The sequence below is a fragment of the Podarcis gaigeae genome (genome assembly GCF_964106915.1).
Source record: "Podarcis gaigeae genome assembly, chromosome: 8".
Taxonomy (NCBI): Eukaryota; Metazoa; Chordata; class Lepidosauria; order Squamata; family Lacertidae; genus Podarcis; species Podarcis gaigeae.
In genome coordinates this window covers 81,137,322-81,154,720 of record NC_139684.1, presented here as the reverse complement: position 1 = coordinate 81,154,720, position 17,399 = coordinate 81,137,322, and the positions used below count along the sequence as shown (strand labels likewise).

Sequence of the window (17,399 nt, the reverse complement as noted above, 5' to 3'; positions counted from 1 at the left end):
CCGGCTTAGCGGGTACAGGGCAGGCCATGTGACACAAACTACTCTGTCCTCACACATCTTGCTGCTCTTCTCCCCCTCCCCCACAGTGTCAAGCGGCCACTCCACTCTGCCTAATGGTAGAGCCGGCAATCCAGTCCACAGGAACTGAGCAGATAGGTGCTCAGATGACTTTCCCATTCCTTTTCAGGCACCACAGCAACTTTCTCCTACACAAACACACAAGGCTCTGTAAGCCCCTCTTCTCCAGCATAAACAGAAACAGAGGCCTCCATCCCTATCTGCATTTGCTCATGCATACGAATGTGCAGCTCAGGTACATAGAGGGAGGATTCTTACAGGACCCCAACTGCTGGAGAAGGGAATCAGAAGAGCCTCTGCTGAACTAGCAGCGAGGGCCAATGCTCCTGGCTTTTCGGCCCCTACTCAGCTCAAAACATGCTGTCCCATCTTAAAGATTAGTTGCACCTGACCCACTAATGGCAGTTTTATGCTTTTTAAGGTGTTGTTTTGCTGCATAAAGCATCTGTAAAAGTGCAGGTGATATGAGGAAGTGGATATTTGGAGCCCACCCCCCAAGCTCTCTCTGCTTTATAGACTTTTTCAAGCTTGCAAGCCAGCTTGCTGTGTAGAAGTGTGAGAGTCAAATCCTGATTCCTAAACTAGGGCAGATGCAGATGGTTTTTTGTTTTCGGGCAGGGAAAACATGTTAACTAAACAAGAGTCTTTGGGCTACATAAAACCAACATATCAGTCTCATACAATAAATAAATTTCTATCGAAAATCACTGAGTCATTTGTGCCCTTGCAGTATTTCAGTGGAAAATTAAAAAGGGCAGTGCCTGCATATAACCTCTCCATAAAAAAATCTGAGTCAGTGGTGGACGTATCAGGATTCCACCCCTAGTTATGGTCAACAGAAAAGTCCTCCATATGCTTTCACAATTGACTGTTTTAGCAGTTCCTCTAAGTACGGAATACAGTGGACGCTTGAGTTGCGAATGTGATCCATGCGGGAGGCACCTTCGCAACCCACAGCACCACGTCTGCGCACACACGGGTTGTGATTCGGTGCTTCTGCGCATGCGCAAAGCGTGATTTAGCGCTTCTGCACATGCACTGAAGCACGTGAACGTAAGCAGGTACTCGCTTGGTGTTAAATAAGGATCAGGCAGACTCAGCAATGGAGAATAAGAAGGTGAAGTTTATTGCCAGGCAATAAGGACCCAGTTTGGAATCTCTTCCAAAAGGAACTGGGACCCCGATTGACAGAAATCCAAAGGTCTTTATACCTGAGCAGATCACAGCAAATCATAGATCATGAGACAACCATGAGGCAGTCACGATATTGTCAGCGAAAATTAGCTAATTAGCAAGATTCTTGCCATGCTTCCAGCTCCTGGTCAAGCACTGGTCAAGCACGGAGTTCTAGTTCTGCTTTCCGCTGCTTGCAGTGACGCTCTGTCTAACCTCTCCCCTAGTTATGACAGGACAGGGAGTTTGGAGATTTTGTGCTTTTCTCTTCCTGTTCTGTGGATTAATTTAGCCTGTATCTGAGGGGATTTTGTACCAGAATCTCTGATTCCTGTCTTCGCCTTGTCCAGGGTACATGGATATTTGTAGGAGAAAGGCTGGCTCCTAATTTTGCTGTTTCAAGCAGTATGCAGTTAGCTAAGGCACAGCTTCCCTTTGATTCAAAATGGATTATGAAATACTGTAAGCCTTGATTATGTGTGAGCATATATGAATATATTGATAACTGATTATATGGATAGCATAGGGGTAGCCCTTCTTCCTTGCCTCAGCACGACCACTGAAACCCGTAAGTAACCCGTTCCAGTACTTCCAGGTTTTGGTGGGTCCGTAACCCAAAAAAACCGCAAACTGAAGCATCTGTAACCCAAGCTATGACTGTACTGATAATGCTATAAACGTTCAGATAAAGCCATGTCCCATGTTTTGTCTAACCAGCCACTCACGGCGAGTCCTGGTGTTTCCCAACAGCCGGCCAATTCCAAACAGCACCGCCACAAGGAATGCAGAGACAAATTCCCCATAAATTAGGATGACACTGTGGTCTGGTTATCCAGAAGTCTCGAAACCACTCCTTGTCTCTACTGGAAAAGCCTGGCTTCTGTAGTCGCAGCCAGAACACAGTCGCTCCAGGACTCAGCCAAAGCCTCCCCTCTTGCTTCTTGTCAGGCCTGACAACTGGAGCCGCACCTCTGTTTATATCTCAGAGCCCATCAAACAGAAATGGAAGACTGCCTCAGGAATGTTATCTGCAGTTGAGAGAAAGCCATGGCCTGAGCTGGGATTAAGCTTGGTTTGCGGAAAAAGCAAAACAGTGGCGAAGGGGAAAGAGTTGAGGGGAAGGCCAGTGAAGGAGGAATAAGCCCAAGTTTCATTAAGGTCTGTTAGTAATGGGGTAGACAGAGGAAAGAGAGGCCTCAGGTTTTGTTTAAACTGAAGAATACACATACAGGCATGCCAAACTGGTCACTCCAGATAGAGCACCAGGGCCGTCTTAAGCATATGTGGCGCCGGGGCACAAAGATCCGCCCAGAGGCCCCCCCCCCAGGTTGCCCAGAGTTGTCGACTTTTCTTTAGGCAGGGAACCCCAAAGTTGTTGACTTATTTTAGGCCAGGCCGGCGAGGCGCACACGGCAGCGCTGGCCTGGCCGGCCACCTCAGCAGCAACAGAGGAGCCCGAGGCGGTGGCGGCAGCAGAGCAAGGCCGGGGCCGGGCAACGGGGGGGGGGGGGCAAGCAGAGCCCAGCGCAACAACAGTCGAGCCCGAGCCAGCGGCTGAATGAAGCTGGGTGCCTCATGTGAGCATCGTGCGCTGGACGGGCCTCTTGACGGCCCGCCAATCCCACTCGCGCAGGAGGGCGGAGCCGGCAGGCAGCCTCAGCGCCTTGCTTGCCCACAGCAGAAGAGGTGCGGCGCTCCGATGGGCTCTGCTCCAATCAGAATTGGTTGTCACTTCTTCCCAATCCCTGGACTCCAAATCTCAGCCCCGGACTCTCGGCCTGGTGCCCCCGAGAGCCTGGCGCCCAGGTGCCCCGCACCCCTAGCACCTAGGGGTAAGACAGCCCTGTGGAGCACAGATAATCTGAACCTCTGCACCAGAAAGAACTGAATACAGTGGTACCTCGGGTTACAGATGCTTCAGGTTACAGACGTTTCAGGTTACAGACTCTGCTAACCCAGAAATAGTACCTCGGGTTAAGAACTTTGCTTCAGGATGAGAACAGAAATCATGTGGCGGCAGCCCCATTAGCTAAAGTGGTACCTCAGGTTAAGAACAGTTTCAGGTTAAAAACGGACCTCCAGAACAAATTAAGTTCTTAACCCGAGGTACCATTATACACAGGTTGGGGGGGGGCCTCCCCCACATCTTTTGGGATGCCAGTTTACATTCAAGTCCAGGCTTGACAACACATATCCCCCCCCCCCAATCACAGCTGGAAGAAAGAGGAAAGCCAATGGCAGTCTGGTTCTTAGCAAAGCCAAAGCATGCTAAATAAGCAAGCAAAGATGTCAGGTGTATTGGCCCAAAATCTCAAGCACGTGAGGATCAATGGAAGGGTTGGCTAAGGACCCCCTAGCAAACACATCCCAGTGAGCTCACACATTTTTCCATATGTGGGAGAAGGGCCTGTTCAGGGAATTACAAAACCTGGAACAACAGAAAACCTCTGTACACTGTCTGGCTTACAGATGGGGCATAGCAACCCCTGAACCCCACTTTCCCAACCTCTTCCCAAGATTGCTAACCTGCAACAACTACCCTTGATCAGGGATGGGCCAATCAAGGATAAGCCAACCAGGGCTGCCCCTCCAGATAAATAGTGGACTACAACTCCCATCATTCCTGACCGTTTACCATGGTGACTGGGGCTGATGGAAGTTGGAGCCCCCCAAAAAACCACCTGGAGATAATAATCCTCCCTGGAAATTGCGGGGTTCCTTCATACGCAGCAAATTTATGTGTAGCTTGGTACTATGCCCAATTCTGTGGAGGCTACACAATCACTTAGCACAGCACAAAAAGTAAAAATAAGTGGGGTGGGGGGGAGAGAAGGAAGCAAGGTGAATCAATCAACAGCATCATATCTGTGTCAAGAATTGGCTTGGGGCTTTCTTCAGCATCCACTAATGCCTTGAATGTAAAAACACACACATTCTGGGGGTAATAGCTCTGGAACTGCCTAGCCTACCTGGCACGGTTGTTGTGAAGTTAAAATGCCACCTTGAGCTCCTTGTAAGAAAGGTGGGATAGAACTGTAATAATAATAATAATGGTGATGATGATGATAATAATAATACTACTTGCATCTTGTATCCTTCATCCAAAACAGGGTCCGCCCCTGAAGACCTCACAGGGTGTTCAGATCCCCTGTAGGTCTGCTAGAAGAAGAAGAAAAGAGCTTGTCTCTGCCTCACAGAGAAGTATGGAAGGAGAAGGCAAAGAGAAAGCCTCCAGTTGCCATAGCAATAGGGAGCCGGACGCTGCCGGCTTGGCTCCTGGGACAAAATTGACACAACTCATTTGTCTGTCTCCCAGCCTAACAAAGAGATGGGCTGGAACAAGGCTGACTGGGTTGGATCCCAGCCTGAACTCATTGACAGACACCTGTCCTGGGAGTCCCGACATATTGAGGTTATGTGAACAAATAGAGAGGGTGCTCTCACAGTGAATTGGGGGTCTCCTCTGCAACAACAGCAGCTGCAACATCTGCAGAATGGACACCAACAGGTGAAGACCCTCACCAAACCTGAACAGGGACTGCAGTTCAGCGGCAAAGAATCTGCTTTACCTAGGGCTGCCCTATTTCAAAAAGTAAAAACCAGGACACCCTGACAGTTGCTGAGTCTTTCTAGGAAACACCCAAAATTGTTGAGCTATTTTTTTCATTTGTCAAAGCGGAAATTCTGCCTTTGAAATTCCAGTAATGTCCCCCCAAAAATCCAGACATATGGCAGCCCTAGCTATACTTGCAAAATGTCCCAGATGTGTCCGCCCCCTGCCACATCCCCAAAGCAAGGTTCGGAAAACCAGGAAAGTCAATGCCGCCATTCCTATGCACAGGTTAAAAATCACTGAAGCCACATCTACAGAATACAGTGGTACCTCGGGTTAAGTACTTAATTCGTTTTGGAGGTCCGTTCTTAACCTGAAACTGTTCTTAACCTGAAGCACCACTTTAACTAATGGGGCCTGCCACCGGAGCATGATTTCTGTTCTCATCCTGAAACAAAGTTCTTAACCCGAGGTACCATTCCTGGGTTAGCGGAGTCTGTAACATGAAGTCTTAACCCAAGGTACCACTGTACATTCAAAGTATTCCCCGCTAAAAAAAGGAACCTGGGAGCTGTAGTTTGCTAAAGTGTGCTGTGTGAGGGGTGAACTACAGTTCCCGGGATTCTTTGTGGGGAGAGGGAAGCCATGACTGCTAAATTAGTGCTCCAAATGTGCTTTAAAGGAGGTTCCCGGCACATTTATCCAAGGCAGCTGCATATCCAAAAAACCTCTGGGTAGGAACAGGGACACAGAAGATGAAGCTCTCTCTCTCGCTAAATTTCATGCACAAAGCTGCACAGCACAACACGCCAGCCATGTCCTGGCATACTGAGACTCTTGTGCATAGGGAGGGTTAAATATGTAAGGAAGCCTGCCAAGATATCGTAGCTCATGGGGGCAAGGGTGAGTCAACAAGCAGGAGACAGCGGATTCAAGAAACACAAGGGTGCGGGGATTTTGAGGTGTGGGCAAGGGCAGGGAGGCGGCAGAATCACCCTGTGGGTGCCAACTGGGCTTCTAAAATAAAAAATCTTCCCCAAATCCACCCCCCACCAGCACTCTCCCCAGGGTGACCAAGCCTCAACTCAGCAGGGGCAGGAGAGGGTTAACCCCGTCCTTGCTGCAGTCGCCTCCTCAGGGGCATGGCTTGCAGACGGCTTTTCTCATGCTAATGATGAGTTCTGGCTCTTGGGCAGACAAGGGAGGGAAGGAGAGGGAGAAAGAAATGGGTGGGGGATGGGAAATATTATTTTCAGACCTATCTGGGGGCGGGGGGGGGGGCGCGTTGTGAGTGAGCTCGCAGCACTGTGGGGGAAGAGAGACAGCAAAGAGAATTCTGCAAGGGGAAACGCATCAGTCATAGTTTTGAGTATTTATAGGAGGGTGCGTGTATGTGATTAAAAGATGCTCTCTGCAACATGAGAGGAGGAAGGCGAATGATGCACATGGTTCAAAGTTTTAACTTAATTACAAGCAAAGCAGCGTCTCTGCCCAGCTTAAGAGGCACACAAGTCTAGTAAAGAGGTGCCATTAGTTTCATCATGCAAGTCTTTCCCTCCATTGTTGTGAAGGAACAAGATGGGTTAGAACAAACTAATCTCACACTCACGCCATACTATCCTTCCAAAGAACCCTGAGAACTATAGTTTGTCCAAGGTGCTGAGAGGTGTCAGGAGGCCCCAGTTCCCCTCCCAGAGCTACAATTCCCAGAGTTAAGAGGGACCCAATAGTTAAACCCCTCTGGGAACTGTAGTTCTGAGAGGGGAGTAGGGGGGGTCTCCTATCAGCTCTCAGACCCTTTAACGAACTACAGCTCCCAGAATCCTCCAGGGGAAGCCACAAGTGGTATCATAGTGCTTTAAAAGAATGTGTGAATGTGGCCGCTGTACGGCATCATTGGAGAACTTGGGGAAGGGCTAGCACAGTGGAAGAGCATCCATGTGTCTTACATGCAAAAAGTCCCAGGTTCAATGCTCCAATACTTTGGCCACCTCAAGAGAAGAGAAGACTCCCTGGAAAAGACCCTGGAGTTGGGAAAGATGGAGGGCACAAGGAGAAGGGGATGACAGAGGACAAGATGGTCGGATAGTGTTCTCGAAGCTACCAGCATGAGTTGGACCAAATTGCGGGAGGCAGTGGAAGACAGGAGTGCCTGGGATGCTTTGGTCCATGGGGTCACGAAGAGTCGGACACAACTAAACGACTAAACAACAACAATGGTCCATTTTCACCATGTAAGCAAAGTGATGCCTTTGGCTTAAAATGTCTCTGTTAGAAGGATGGCATCTCCACTGAATACTGCCACACAGGAACGACGTCTGGTGTGCAATGTGCAGGACACTATTTCTACATTTCAAGTCCAAATGCCAAGTCACCTCACCCACACACACATATGCCAGTTTGCAAGAGCAGGAAGAGGAAAAATGCAGGAACAAAGTGGAAAACACTGCACACAAAGCCTCTCCGAATAGCACTGTGCTTTGCAAGTGTGTGTGTGTATGAATGTGTGTGCGTGCGTGCACACACGTACACCCACCCACACCCCATTTGGGAAATCTACTTCTTCGCCACAGGTGAATTTTGCACACATACTTTTACTGCTGACCTCTCCCCGCCAAATAACAGGAACTACCAGATGCTATTTAGTCTGAAATATGTCGAAATACTCTGTGACACACAACTGCGCTTCAACACTAACAGCAAACACAAAATATGGAGTACCGACTGGACTGTAGCCAAAATAGGAGAGTGATCGGGAGAGCTCTGAGATTTGAAGTAGCGCTCCACTCCCTGAAAAAAAAAAAAACCATTTCGAAAAAGAAAAACACAGAGGCAATAACACAGTCCACTGAAGATGGAGTATGCTCTGGCAGATATGGCATGCTGACCATGAGTTGGGAAAATAAAACAGAAAAGGGTTGCGAGAAGTGGAATGCCCTGCTTCAGTTCCTTATGGCTCAGTACCCTAGAAGAAGGCATGACTTGAGGGCACAGAAGCAACCTGGTTTGGGACGGGGCAGCTTGAGCATATGGCACCGATTTTGGCTGTAGCAGCTGCCCATTAGTTTCCGGGCCGAATTCAAAGAGATGGGTTTGGACCTCTAAAGCCTTCAGTGACTCAGGACACAATACCTCCAGGACGGCCTCTCCCCATATGAACCAACCCAGGCCCTGCGATGATCATCTGAGGCCCTTCCTCGTGTGCCTCCTCCACGAGAGGCCCAGAGGGTGGCAACACAAGAACGGGGCCTTTTCTGCAGTGGCTCCCCGTTTGCGGAATGCTCTCCCCAGAGAGGCCCCCCTGGTGCCTTTGTTATATATCCTTCTTCTTCAACCGGGCCTTTGGCTGACTAATATCTTATACATGCCCCCCCCTTTTTTAAATGTGTTTGTGGGTTTGTTGTTGTTGTTAGTCATGCACTTTGTTGCATTTTTATGTTGTGAACTGCCCCGAGATCTGCGGCTGAAGGGCTGTTAATGCAAATATAATAAATAAATAATAACCTGTTGCAAAGTCCCACCTGTCTCCTTTTGCTCTCAAACCCTTTCAGGTTGAAAGAATGGCCTTTTATCTGACGGACGTTCATAGCCAAGTAGTAACTGAGACACTCCCCACCCCAGTTTCAAAAATCTGCACCCCTCCGGCAGCAAACTCAAGATACTGAGCGCAGACAGGACTGCAGTCAAAATGGAAGGCTGCGAATTCATGGGACATAAGGACCTTATTGTGCAGAATGAAGAGATAAGGTTCCTTCCTAGGGGGCCAGGCTTCTGTAGACATTAGCAGAATGTGCATGTCTTTTGATGCCTGGTGGCGCCTACTCCAGGCTACCAATATATGCATGCCACCCTAAGGGTGCTGGTGAAAACAGTTTTGAACAGAGCCAGAAAAAGAAGCCCAAATTTCTATAAAAGCAGCCTTGGACAGATGCAACAGTGTGCTGCTGCTGCTGCTGCTGCTGCTTTGCAGGACTTGGGAGGTTTAAAACCCAAACTAGAACGGCTTGTGCCCTGCCTGCTCGCCCTTCATATTTTAAAAATTCAACCCAAACTGCATAAAGGCGTCCATGGCACACTTGCAAGGACACAGACCCTGTAAAAAGTTGCCACGAACCGTTTTACCGCTAGGCCGGGGCAGTGGGGTGGGGAAGTGAGGAACAGGAAACATGCATATATTTTTTACACACCCATTAGATGACGGGCATTTGGAATTACCCCTGTATGTGAGCTAAGCACATTGGTGACTCTTTTATGTACACACACAATAGTTCTCTCTCTCTCTCTCTCTCTCTCTCACACACACACACACACACACACACACACACACAAAGCCAGCTGGTAATGCTCAAGGAATAAGCATTTCCACTTGTTTGGTCTTACAGTTTTATAAGCTTGCCTCGTTGCGGAGGAGTCTCCTGGGATTAGAAGGGCTCTTGAAGATGCTATAGAAATACCTCTACAAAAGCACTATTTTTGCACAAAAGTTACTACTACAACTCTGATTCCCCTTTGTGGAAGGAGCCCACCAGTTTAAGCCTGCCCTTCCCCCTCAGTTTACTTTTTGTACTTGTCAATAGGATTGCTATCGTTTTACTGTTACAGCTTCTGTTAACTCAGACCCTCTGAGCATGCGCAGAGTGCGTTCCCCTCTCCTGTAAAAATCAAGCTCTTTGGGGGACAGGAACTGAGGCGAAAGTACCGAGTACCGAGAGTGCCCCTTTTGGAAAGCTTTGAAATAGGCCTCAGTCCTCCCTCAGAAAGGCGCTCCTCCGTCAGAGACGCTGAAGCAAATTCACTTCAGAGCAGCTGAAGTAAGCAGGAGATAAAAAGCAGGTGCATATGAGGCCTTCTCTGCACTGTACATTTAGAGCACTAATACACTGCTTTAACAGTCATGGCTTCCCTCAAAGAAACCTGGGAACTGTAGTTTGCTAAGGGTACTTAGAGTTGTTAGACCGCTGTTCCTCAATCTGAGCTACAATTCCCAGAGTGTCTGAATGCCTCGCTCCAGGGACCTCGGGGAAACTGTAGCCCTGAGAGGGGAATAAGGTGTCCCACAACAACTCTTGGCACCCATAACGGCACCCCGGGATTCTCTGGGGGAAACCATGGCTGTTAAAGCGGTATCATACTGCTTTAAATGTACAGTGCAGATGCCGCCAGTCCAGAGTCAAAAAAATGGCATACAAGTGTAGGAGAAAAGTCTCCAGAGAGATGGTCACTGTTGGGTGCAGCGCTGCTTGGCACTAAAACATAAAACAGAGTGATGACTATCAGACACGTCACTTTCTAAGGCGTAGGCAAAAGTAAATGTTTCCTCAAGGGGCTGGGCAGGTGAAATGAAGGCTGTTATTTACAGGCAGCCGCATCAGGATCTTTTGTCAAGTTTTGCCAAGTTAAAAACAACCAGAGGGTTTTCCTCCATAAATCTAAACATGTGGAAATAGGGTATTATTTCTGGGGTGGGGTGGGGTGCCCACCGAGGGCCTTCCTCCTGGAAAGTTCCAGAAGAACCTGAGGAGACTCCTTCGCCTTTGGAAAGGGAAGGCATGATTACCACCCCAAGTTCAGCATCAAGGGAAGGCGTGTACAGACACACCGGATGTCCCACAACAAACACAATTGCTAAATAACAACTGTGCTCTCAAACCAAGTGCATCTTGATGTGGAGAAAGAGCCTCAAGCTCCAGAAAGCCTCCAAAAAATAACACATACCCCCCCCCCAAAAAAACCCAGTAGCCAAGTTTGGGTTCATATGACACATGCTGGTTTGTGGGTAGATCCCACATAGTCCCAAAAGCACCTCATCCACAGATGATAGCTGGAAGTGGCTTGTCTCAAGCAGAAAATGCTTGCCGCCTCACAAAACAACATATTTGGGCACTTGGGAGAGATGAGAAAAGGGAAGTCTACATCACAGCCTGCAAATTTATTACTTTCCTCAGAGGTAGGAGAGCTGGTGCAGTTAAGTGAAGTCAGCTTAGAAGAACAGGGAAACGCAGATTCAAATCCCTACTTAAAACTGATTGAAGCCGGGTTTTAAAATTTCAAATCAGATTTCTGGAAAACAGAACGTCGGTTATGTTTCCATTAATATCTCTCTATCTGTCCCTGCAAGCGCTCCAATTGGAAAATAGCCTTTACCAAAGGCATCATGGACTTTGAAGAAGCAGAAACTCAGGGAGAAACGGCCCAAAAGGAAGGCACGTTTGGCAAACCCCTCACCGGGATCAACGTCTGCCCAGAAACCTATGTCCCCACTGTAGAAGGGCTTGCGGTTGCAGAATTGGCCTCCACAGTCACTTACGGACACACCATTAATACCATGTTCATGGAAGACAATCTTAGGAGGGATCACCAAAGAAACAGAACAGGGGTCAGCAAACTTTTTCAGCAGGGGGCCGGTCCACTGTCCCTCAGACCTTGTGGGGGGCCGGACTATATTTTGGGAAAAATAATAATGAAAGAATTCCTATGCCCCACAAATAACCCAGAGATGCATTTTAAATAAAAGGGCACATTCTACTCATGTAAAAACACGCTGATTCCCGGACCATCCACGGGCTGGATTTGAAAGGAGACTGGGCCGGATCCAGCCCCCAGGCCTTAGTTTGCCTACCTATGAAATGGATCTGTCACACAGGGTGCATCTTATTTACACTTTCCTGCGAGTAAGTCCCACTGAACTCAATGAGGCTTACAAGCAGAACTACATAGTCAATCTACAAGTTGAAACCATGTCTCAACACACCGAGAGGAAAGCCTGCTTTTCTGTGGGAAACAAATCGGTGGAGAAAGCATGAAGTACTCTGAAATGATATATTGTGTTTATTTTTGTACAAATTATGATTTCAGATTGCCAGGCAGAAATGAATGGACATTTAATTTCCATGGCCCGAAGATAAGCAGCACGATATTCAAGGAAATGATGTCGCTTAGTATCCTTATATGCTCACAGAAAACTCAAATCAGGTACTGTTAATTCACAACTGCACTTCTAAGCAAATGCATATACGTGCACAGCACAAAAGACATGTGAGCTGCAGGACTCCACGTTTTGGAATATGCCTCTGCATAAATATAAAAATTTATTACGTACTTCATAAGCACATAGGTTTTATTTGTTATAGCAACCAATTAATATGCATGCTTGCCCAGGGTATGCCTGAATTAGAAGATGAGAAAGCTAGTTTAAATTAATGGTTTTGAACTGGACCTTTTTCTGGGCAATTTAAGTTACTTGTTTTAAAAACCAACCCTCAAGGATGTATTTCTACCTAACAAAATGGTACAACGGAATTGTGGGCAAAGGAAAAGTTTTCCACAGAGAAACACATTCAATACCGAATACACAATGGCTAGGGCATTAATCCTCAAAAAACCAACAACCAGAGGTTTGAAACACTGGCATGGCCAACAGCCGAACAACAGTTCACCCCCCAAAATCCTACAATAATGCACCTACTGAAATGAAAGAGTTAACATTACCCAGCTATCACCCCGGCTTTTTAACTGTTTTATATCAGGATTGTGAACCATTTCACGCTGCCTCTATGCAAACAACACTTTTCTATGGATTGTTGTCACTTTTGCATGATGGTTGCATTATTTTATCTAGTATTTCGTCCTGATCCACTCAAGGAATGTGGAAAGATGGATTGCTGTATAAATCCCAAAAAAAGAATGGCAATAGGTCAGCCATACTGGTAATAGGTCGGGCCACAGAGTAAGAAAGGGAAAGATAGGTCGCCCAGGAACTTAGAACATTTGAACATAAGAAGAGGCTACTGGATCAGGCCAATGGCCCATCTAGTCCAGCACTCTGTTCTCACACCCAGAATAGGAAACCAGCAAGCAGGACTGGAGCACATGAGCCCTCTCCCCTCCTGTAAAGGTAAAGGGACCCCTGACCATTAGGTCCCGTCGTGGCCGACTCGGGGGTCGTGGCGCTCATCTCGCTTTATTGGCCGAGGGAGCCGGTGTACAGCTTCCGGGTCGTGCGGCCAGCATGACTAAGCCGCTTCTGGAGAACCAGAGCAGCTCACGGAAACACCGTTTACCTTTCCGCCGGAGCGGTACCTATTTATCTACTTGCACTTTGATGTGCTTTCGAACTGCTAGGATGGCAGGAACAGGGACTGAGCAACGGGAGCTCACCCCGTCACAGGGATTAGAACCGCTGACCTTCTGATCGGCAAGTCCTAGGCTCTGTTGTTTAACCCACAGCGCCACCCGATTCCCCTTCTGTACTTTCCAGCAACTGGTCTTCAGAAGCAATCTTGAAGGCAGAGTATAGCCATTATGACTAGTAGCCATTGATGGCCTTCTGCTCATGAACTCATGTCCAGTCCTCTGAGATATTTATTTAGCTGGGCTTTTTAGGCCCATGAGGAAGTCCAGGTTTTTGAGCAAGTGCTGTGGGTCACTTCTCTCCTCCTCTGGAAGCTGCTCCCCAAGAGAGACAGAAAGAGCATGTTCACATGCACATTCTCTGCTTTTCCACGGGATAAAGATAAAAAGATAGATTCAGTGAAACTAATCCAACTAGTCTTGAAAAGGCACATAGAGCTGAAAGGGGAAGTGGGGAAGAAATTCCCTCTTCCAGCTTCCTGCTCCAGAATGCTATGCATTTTTCAAGCCTTCCTTTTTCTTCAAGGTAGAGAAAGGAAACCCAGCTTGACACCTCATCACAAGGCGGCAGAGGGAGGGGTTCAGAGACTTTGTGGGTGCCAGGAGAAGGTCTCAAGGGTACCACTGCACCCACGGGAACCATGATGGCAGTAGCCACCTCCTGCCCTAAACATCTGACAGCAGCTCCTAACAAACGAATGCAGAAGTGCCCCATCGTCTTTTTCTCACGTTCTTTCAGACTGCGGTCATTCCATGGAACTTCCTCCTCAATGAGAAGATGCGTCATGGCAGACAAAATTCCCTTAGCAGTGATTTGTGCCCATCTTCCTCATCCAGCCACAGAAAAGCAACAGATAGTGTCCTGGTGTAATAAAAGAGAGCTTGTATTCTGCCCTTGGAAACCAATTGTGCACCTGAGGACACGCCTCAGAATCCTCTGCCACGATCAAGGACTCGGCAGTCGACAAGGTTCCCCAAACAAAACGGGGTTTAAAAACCCAATGGAACATCAGAAGGTGGCTTATGCCAGCTCAGGCTGTCCACTGTCTCCTCGAGATGGGCAGAAGCTCCTCAGAGAAGGGCCTTCCTCCATCACTGGCCCTTGAACCCAATGCCTGCTGCATCCAAGGCACCACCTGAGGTCTTCTCCATCAAAGGACTCTGGTCACAGCAGCTAGGAACTGGGGGACTGATGCTTCTGAATGCCAGCTGCTGGAAGCCATAAGAGAGAACAGCGCTCTTGTGCTCAGGTCCTGCTTAAGGGTTTGCCACCAGCATCTGCTTGGCCACTGGGATCACAGGATGCTGGACAAGATGGGCTTGTGGCCTGATCCATCGGGGCTCATCTTATTCCTTATGACCTCTTTCGGAAGCGACATGTCTCTAATCACCAAGCGCCGAGGACATACGACAAGCGATGGAACCCACCATCTTGCCCTGTCGCTGGCAAGCCCCTTGGCTGAATCCCTGCTAGATGTGGAGGTCTGAGTTAGGAAGATGGTACCTTTCCGTGTGATCTGTCATCTAGACACTGCAGTTCTTAATTGTCTTTGCAAACGGGAGTCCTCTGTTCCTTCGCAATGCTGCTTCCAAGAAGCAGCCTATGAAGGTGAGAAGGGAACTTCCCCTAGCAACTACCTGCACAGATGCTCAGCTCAGCTACACAAAGCTGCGCAAGGCAGCCTTTCATCACGACCAGAGAACAGCAGGGAGCGCACAGCAAATCCTTCCAGGCATCACTGCTGGATACAAAATAATAAGCCACTGAGCTATGCTGGTGTGTGTGTGTGTGTATTTGACAAATAGCACACTAGCCACAAGCAGATCCTACCAGAAACACATTACAGTCCAGGGTTGGGTGGAGACCTGGGCAACTGATCATTTCAGGGGTGAGATCTACAGGTTGCAGTGATGATCATGCAACCAGTTACATTATGCGTCCAAGTCCCCAAGGAGCTCATTCAGATCTGCCCATCAGAAACTCAGAAACGCTATTCCCACCCCAAGCATGAAAAGAAAACAAGCTAACAGAGCTAAATCAACCAAGATCACACCGAATACTAAGCGCCATGGATTCCGTGGGAGACTAAACATTCCGGGGCGCTGCAGCTGTGGAATAGCTGGAGGAGAGCTTGGGAGAGAGACGGGGGGCGCAGAACGAAGCCTGGTCCTCGCTTTCCCCACCGCCCCTGAAATTCTCCGGATTCCTGCGGGGAGGGGGCGAGGGAGGATCCCAGAGGAAGGGGGAGTGGTGGGGCTGGCGGATCCTCAAGGCAGCGAGCCCTCCACCTTGCGGCCCCGCCCCGCCGGCTCCGGCCAGGTGAGGAAGTGTTCCGGGGCGTCTCCTCCCGCTCCGCCTTTCCCAGGGCGCCCAGCCAGAGAAACAGGTTCCCTGGGCCTCGCCATCTTGGGAGGGAGGGGGCGGAGAAAGAAACTTTATCCGGCAACTGGGCTGCTGCGGAGGAAAGCGGTTTCGGAGAGCCATGGGGCGGAGGCGGGAGGGAGAAATCGAATTCGGAGCGAGGAGGGTCGCCAGCAGCCAGAGTCGGGAGAATGCAAAGGGTGCGCCGGCGGCGCCGGGAAGGAACAGGCGAAAGGGGAGTTCGCTCCGCGCTGGAGGAGGCGCAGACCTGCGCTTCTGGGGAGAAGGAATCCCCAAGGAACACCAGATCCTGGCACTCCGGATCCAGGGGAGCCGAAGGAGAGTCCAGCCGGGAGGAGAGCGAGGGAAGCGGGAGGGCATTGGGCGGCTGGAGACGGCGCCGGGCTTACCGGAGAGCAGGCAGAAGAGGAGGCTCGCGAAGGCGCACGAACTCCAAGGCGCGCCCATGGGGCGGTGAAGGGTCCGGGCAGCAGATCAAGCGCCGGCTGGGACTCCGCTTTGGCTCCTCGAGGCGTCCGTCCGTCCGTCCGTTCGGCGCTGGATCGGCTTCAGCCTTAGAATCAGTCCCGTCTCTTTCGGGGGAAGAAGCGGCTCCTCGCGCTCCGTGGCGACAACTGCTGCGTCTCCGCAGCTTGCGCGTTGCTACTGCTGCAATCGTCCGGTGCGCCTTTGGCGCCGCCCCTCGAGGGGAGGAGGGAAGGGGTGGCCACGCCCAGTCGGGGCTTCGCCCCCGGTTTACCGAACCCCCGCCTTCTCCCGTCCCACCTCAACCTGGTGCAAGCGCACCTGTCTGGCTGGCATCACCGAGTTTCCCTCGTTTAGAGCTCACGTTATATGGGGAACCTCACAGGGATGAATGGGTCGCGCCCTTTAAGGAAAGGTGTGTGCAGGATCTTGACCTCTCTGTGCCTTAGAAGTATTTATTGTTTTTTGTATCTTTATTACAGATCTCACTGTGATTGATGTGGAAATAGTTCAGTTTGGTTGAGTATTTGTTTAATTTCTCATGTATTGTGCATGGCTACTTTTGTTAAGTTGTAGTTCTGAATTTTTTTCATATTGTAAGCTGCCTTGAGCATGGTTTGAACTGTGGAAAGGTGGCATACAAATAAAATTGTGTATGTATGTGTGGAATCACATCTGGGAAAGAGGAGGGAAGATCATCCCATCGATTTCACATTTTGGGGAGATTCCGGCACGAAGCTTGTTTCCTCTTGGAGGGTTTAGGACAGCGTTCAGCAAACTTTTTCAGTAGGGGGCCAGTCCACTGTCCCTCAGACCTTGTGGGGAGCTGGAATATATTTTGAAAGAAAAAAAATGAATGAATTCCTATGCCCCCAAAATAACCCAGAGATGCATTTTAAATAAAAGGATACATTCTACTCATTTAGAAACACGCTGATTCCTGGACCGTCAGTGGGCCAGATTTAGAAGGTGATTGGGCCACATCCAGCCCTCAGGCCTTAGTTTGCCTACCCATGGTTTAGGTCTTGCTAGTCACCATTACAGTGGTACCTCTGGTAACGTACTTAATTCATTCCAGAGGTCCGTTCTTAACCTGAAACTGTTCTTAACCTGAAGCACCACTTTAGCTAATGGGGCCTCCTACTGCCGCCACGCTGCCGGAGCATGATTTCTGTTCTCATCCTGAAGCAAAGTTCTTAACCTGAGGTAATATTTCTGGGTTAGTGGAGTCTGTAACCTGAAGGATATGTAACCCGAGGTACCACTGTATTTTCTTAGGAAGGCTTGGTCCCCTACTCACGCATTTGGGTAGGATTTGCTTGATGTAGAGAGCACCCTGCGTTCACATGAATGCACAACCCACAGGAACTGATCCTGTGCAGGTTTAGGCAGTCCCGTTGGGGCTCAGCCCCTGGGTCCAAATTTATTTCTTCATCGAACAAGATTTCTATGCCACTTGATTGTAGTAAAACCTCAGCGAGCGGTTTACAAAAAGAATAAAATTATCTGTAGAACTTTAAAGGATGATCTCAGCCATGCCAGCTCTGAATGCTTCTGTGGTTCTGTTAACGTTTATGTATATTTTATTGAGATCAGCAGCTCTAGGAAAGCAAATTT

The 17,399-nt window shown here is 49.0% G+C and overlaps 1 protein-coding gene across 3 annotated transcripts in view; it reads right to left on the bottom strand.

The window, feature by feature from the left end:
• Window positions 1-16,235, bottom strand: part of NECTIN2 (nectin cell adhesion molecule 2) — a 95,424-nt gene extending 79,189 nt beyond the window's left edge. Inside the window, exon 1 of one of the 3 annotated variants that reach the window (XM_083754000.1) lies at window positions 15,707-16,235. In XM_083754000.1, coding sequence (XP_083610126.1) covers window positions 15,707-15,764 — 58 coding nt within the window. In that variant the 5' untranslated portion in view covers window positions 15,765-16,235. The remainder of the gene's footprint in view (window positions 1-15,706) is intronic. The other 2 variants (XM_083754002.1, XM_083754001.1) reach the window with 2 other exon arrangements.
• Between the last annotated feature and the right edge of the window lie 1,164 nt (window positions 16,236-17,399).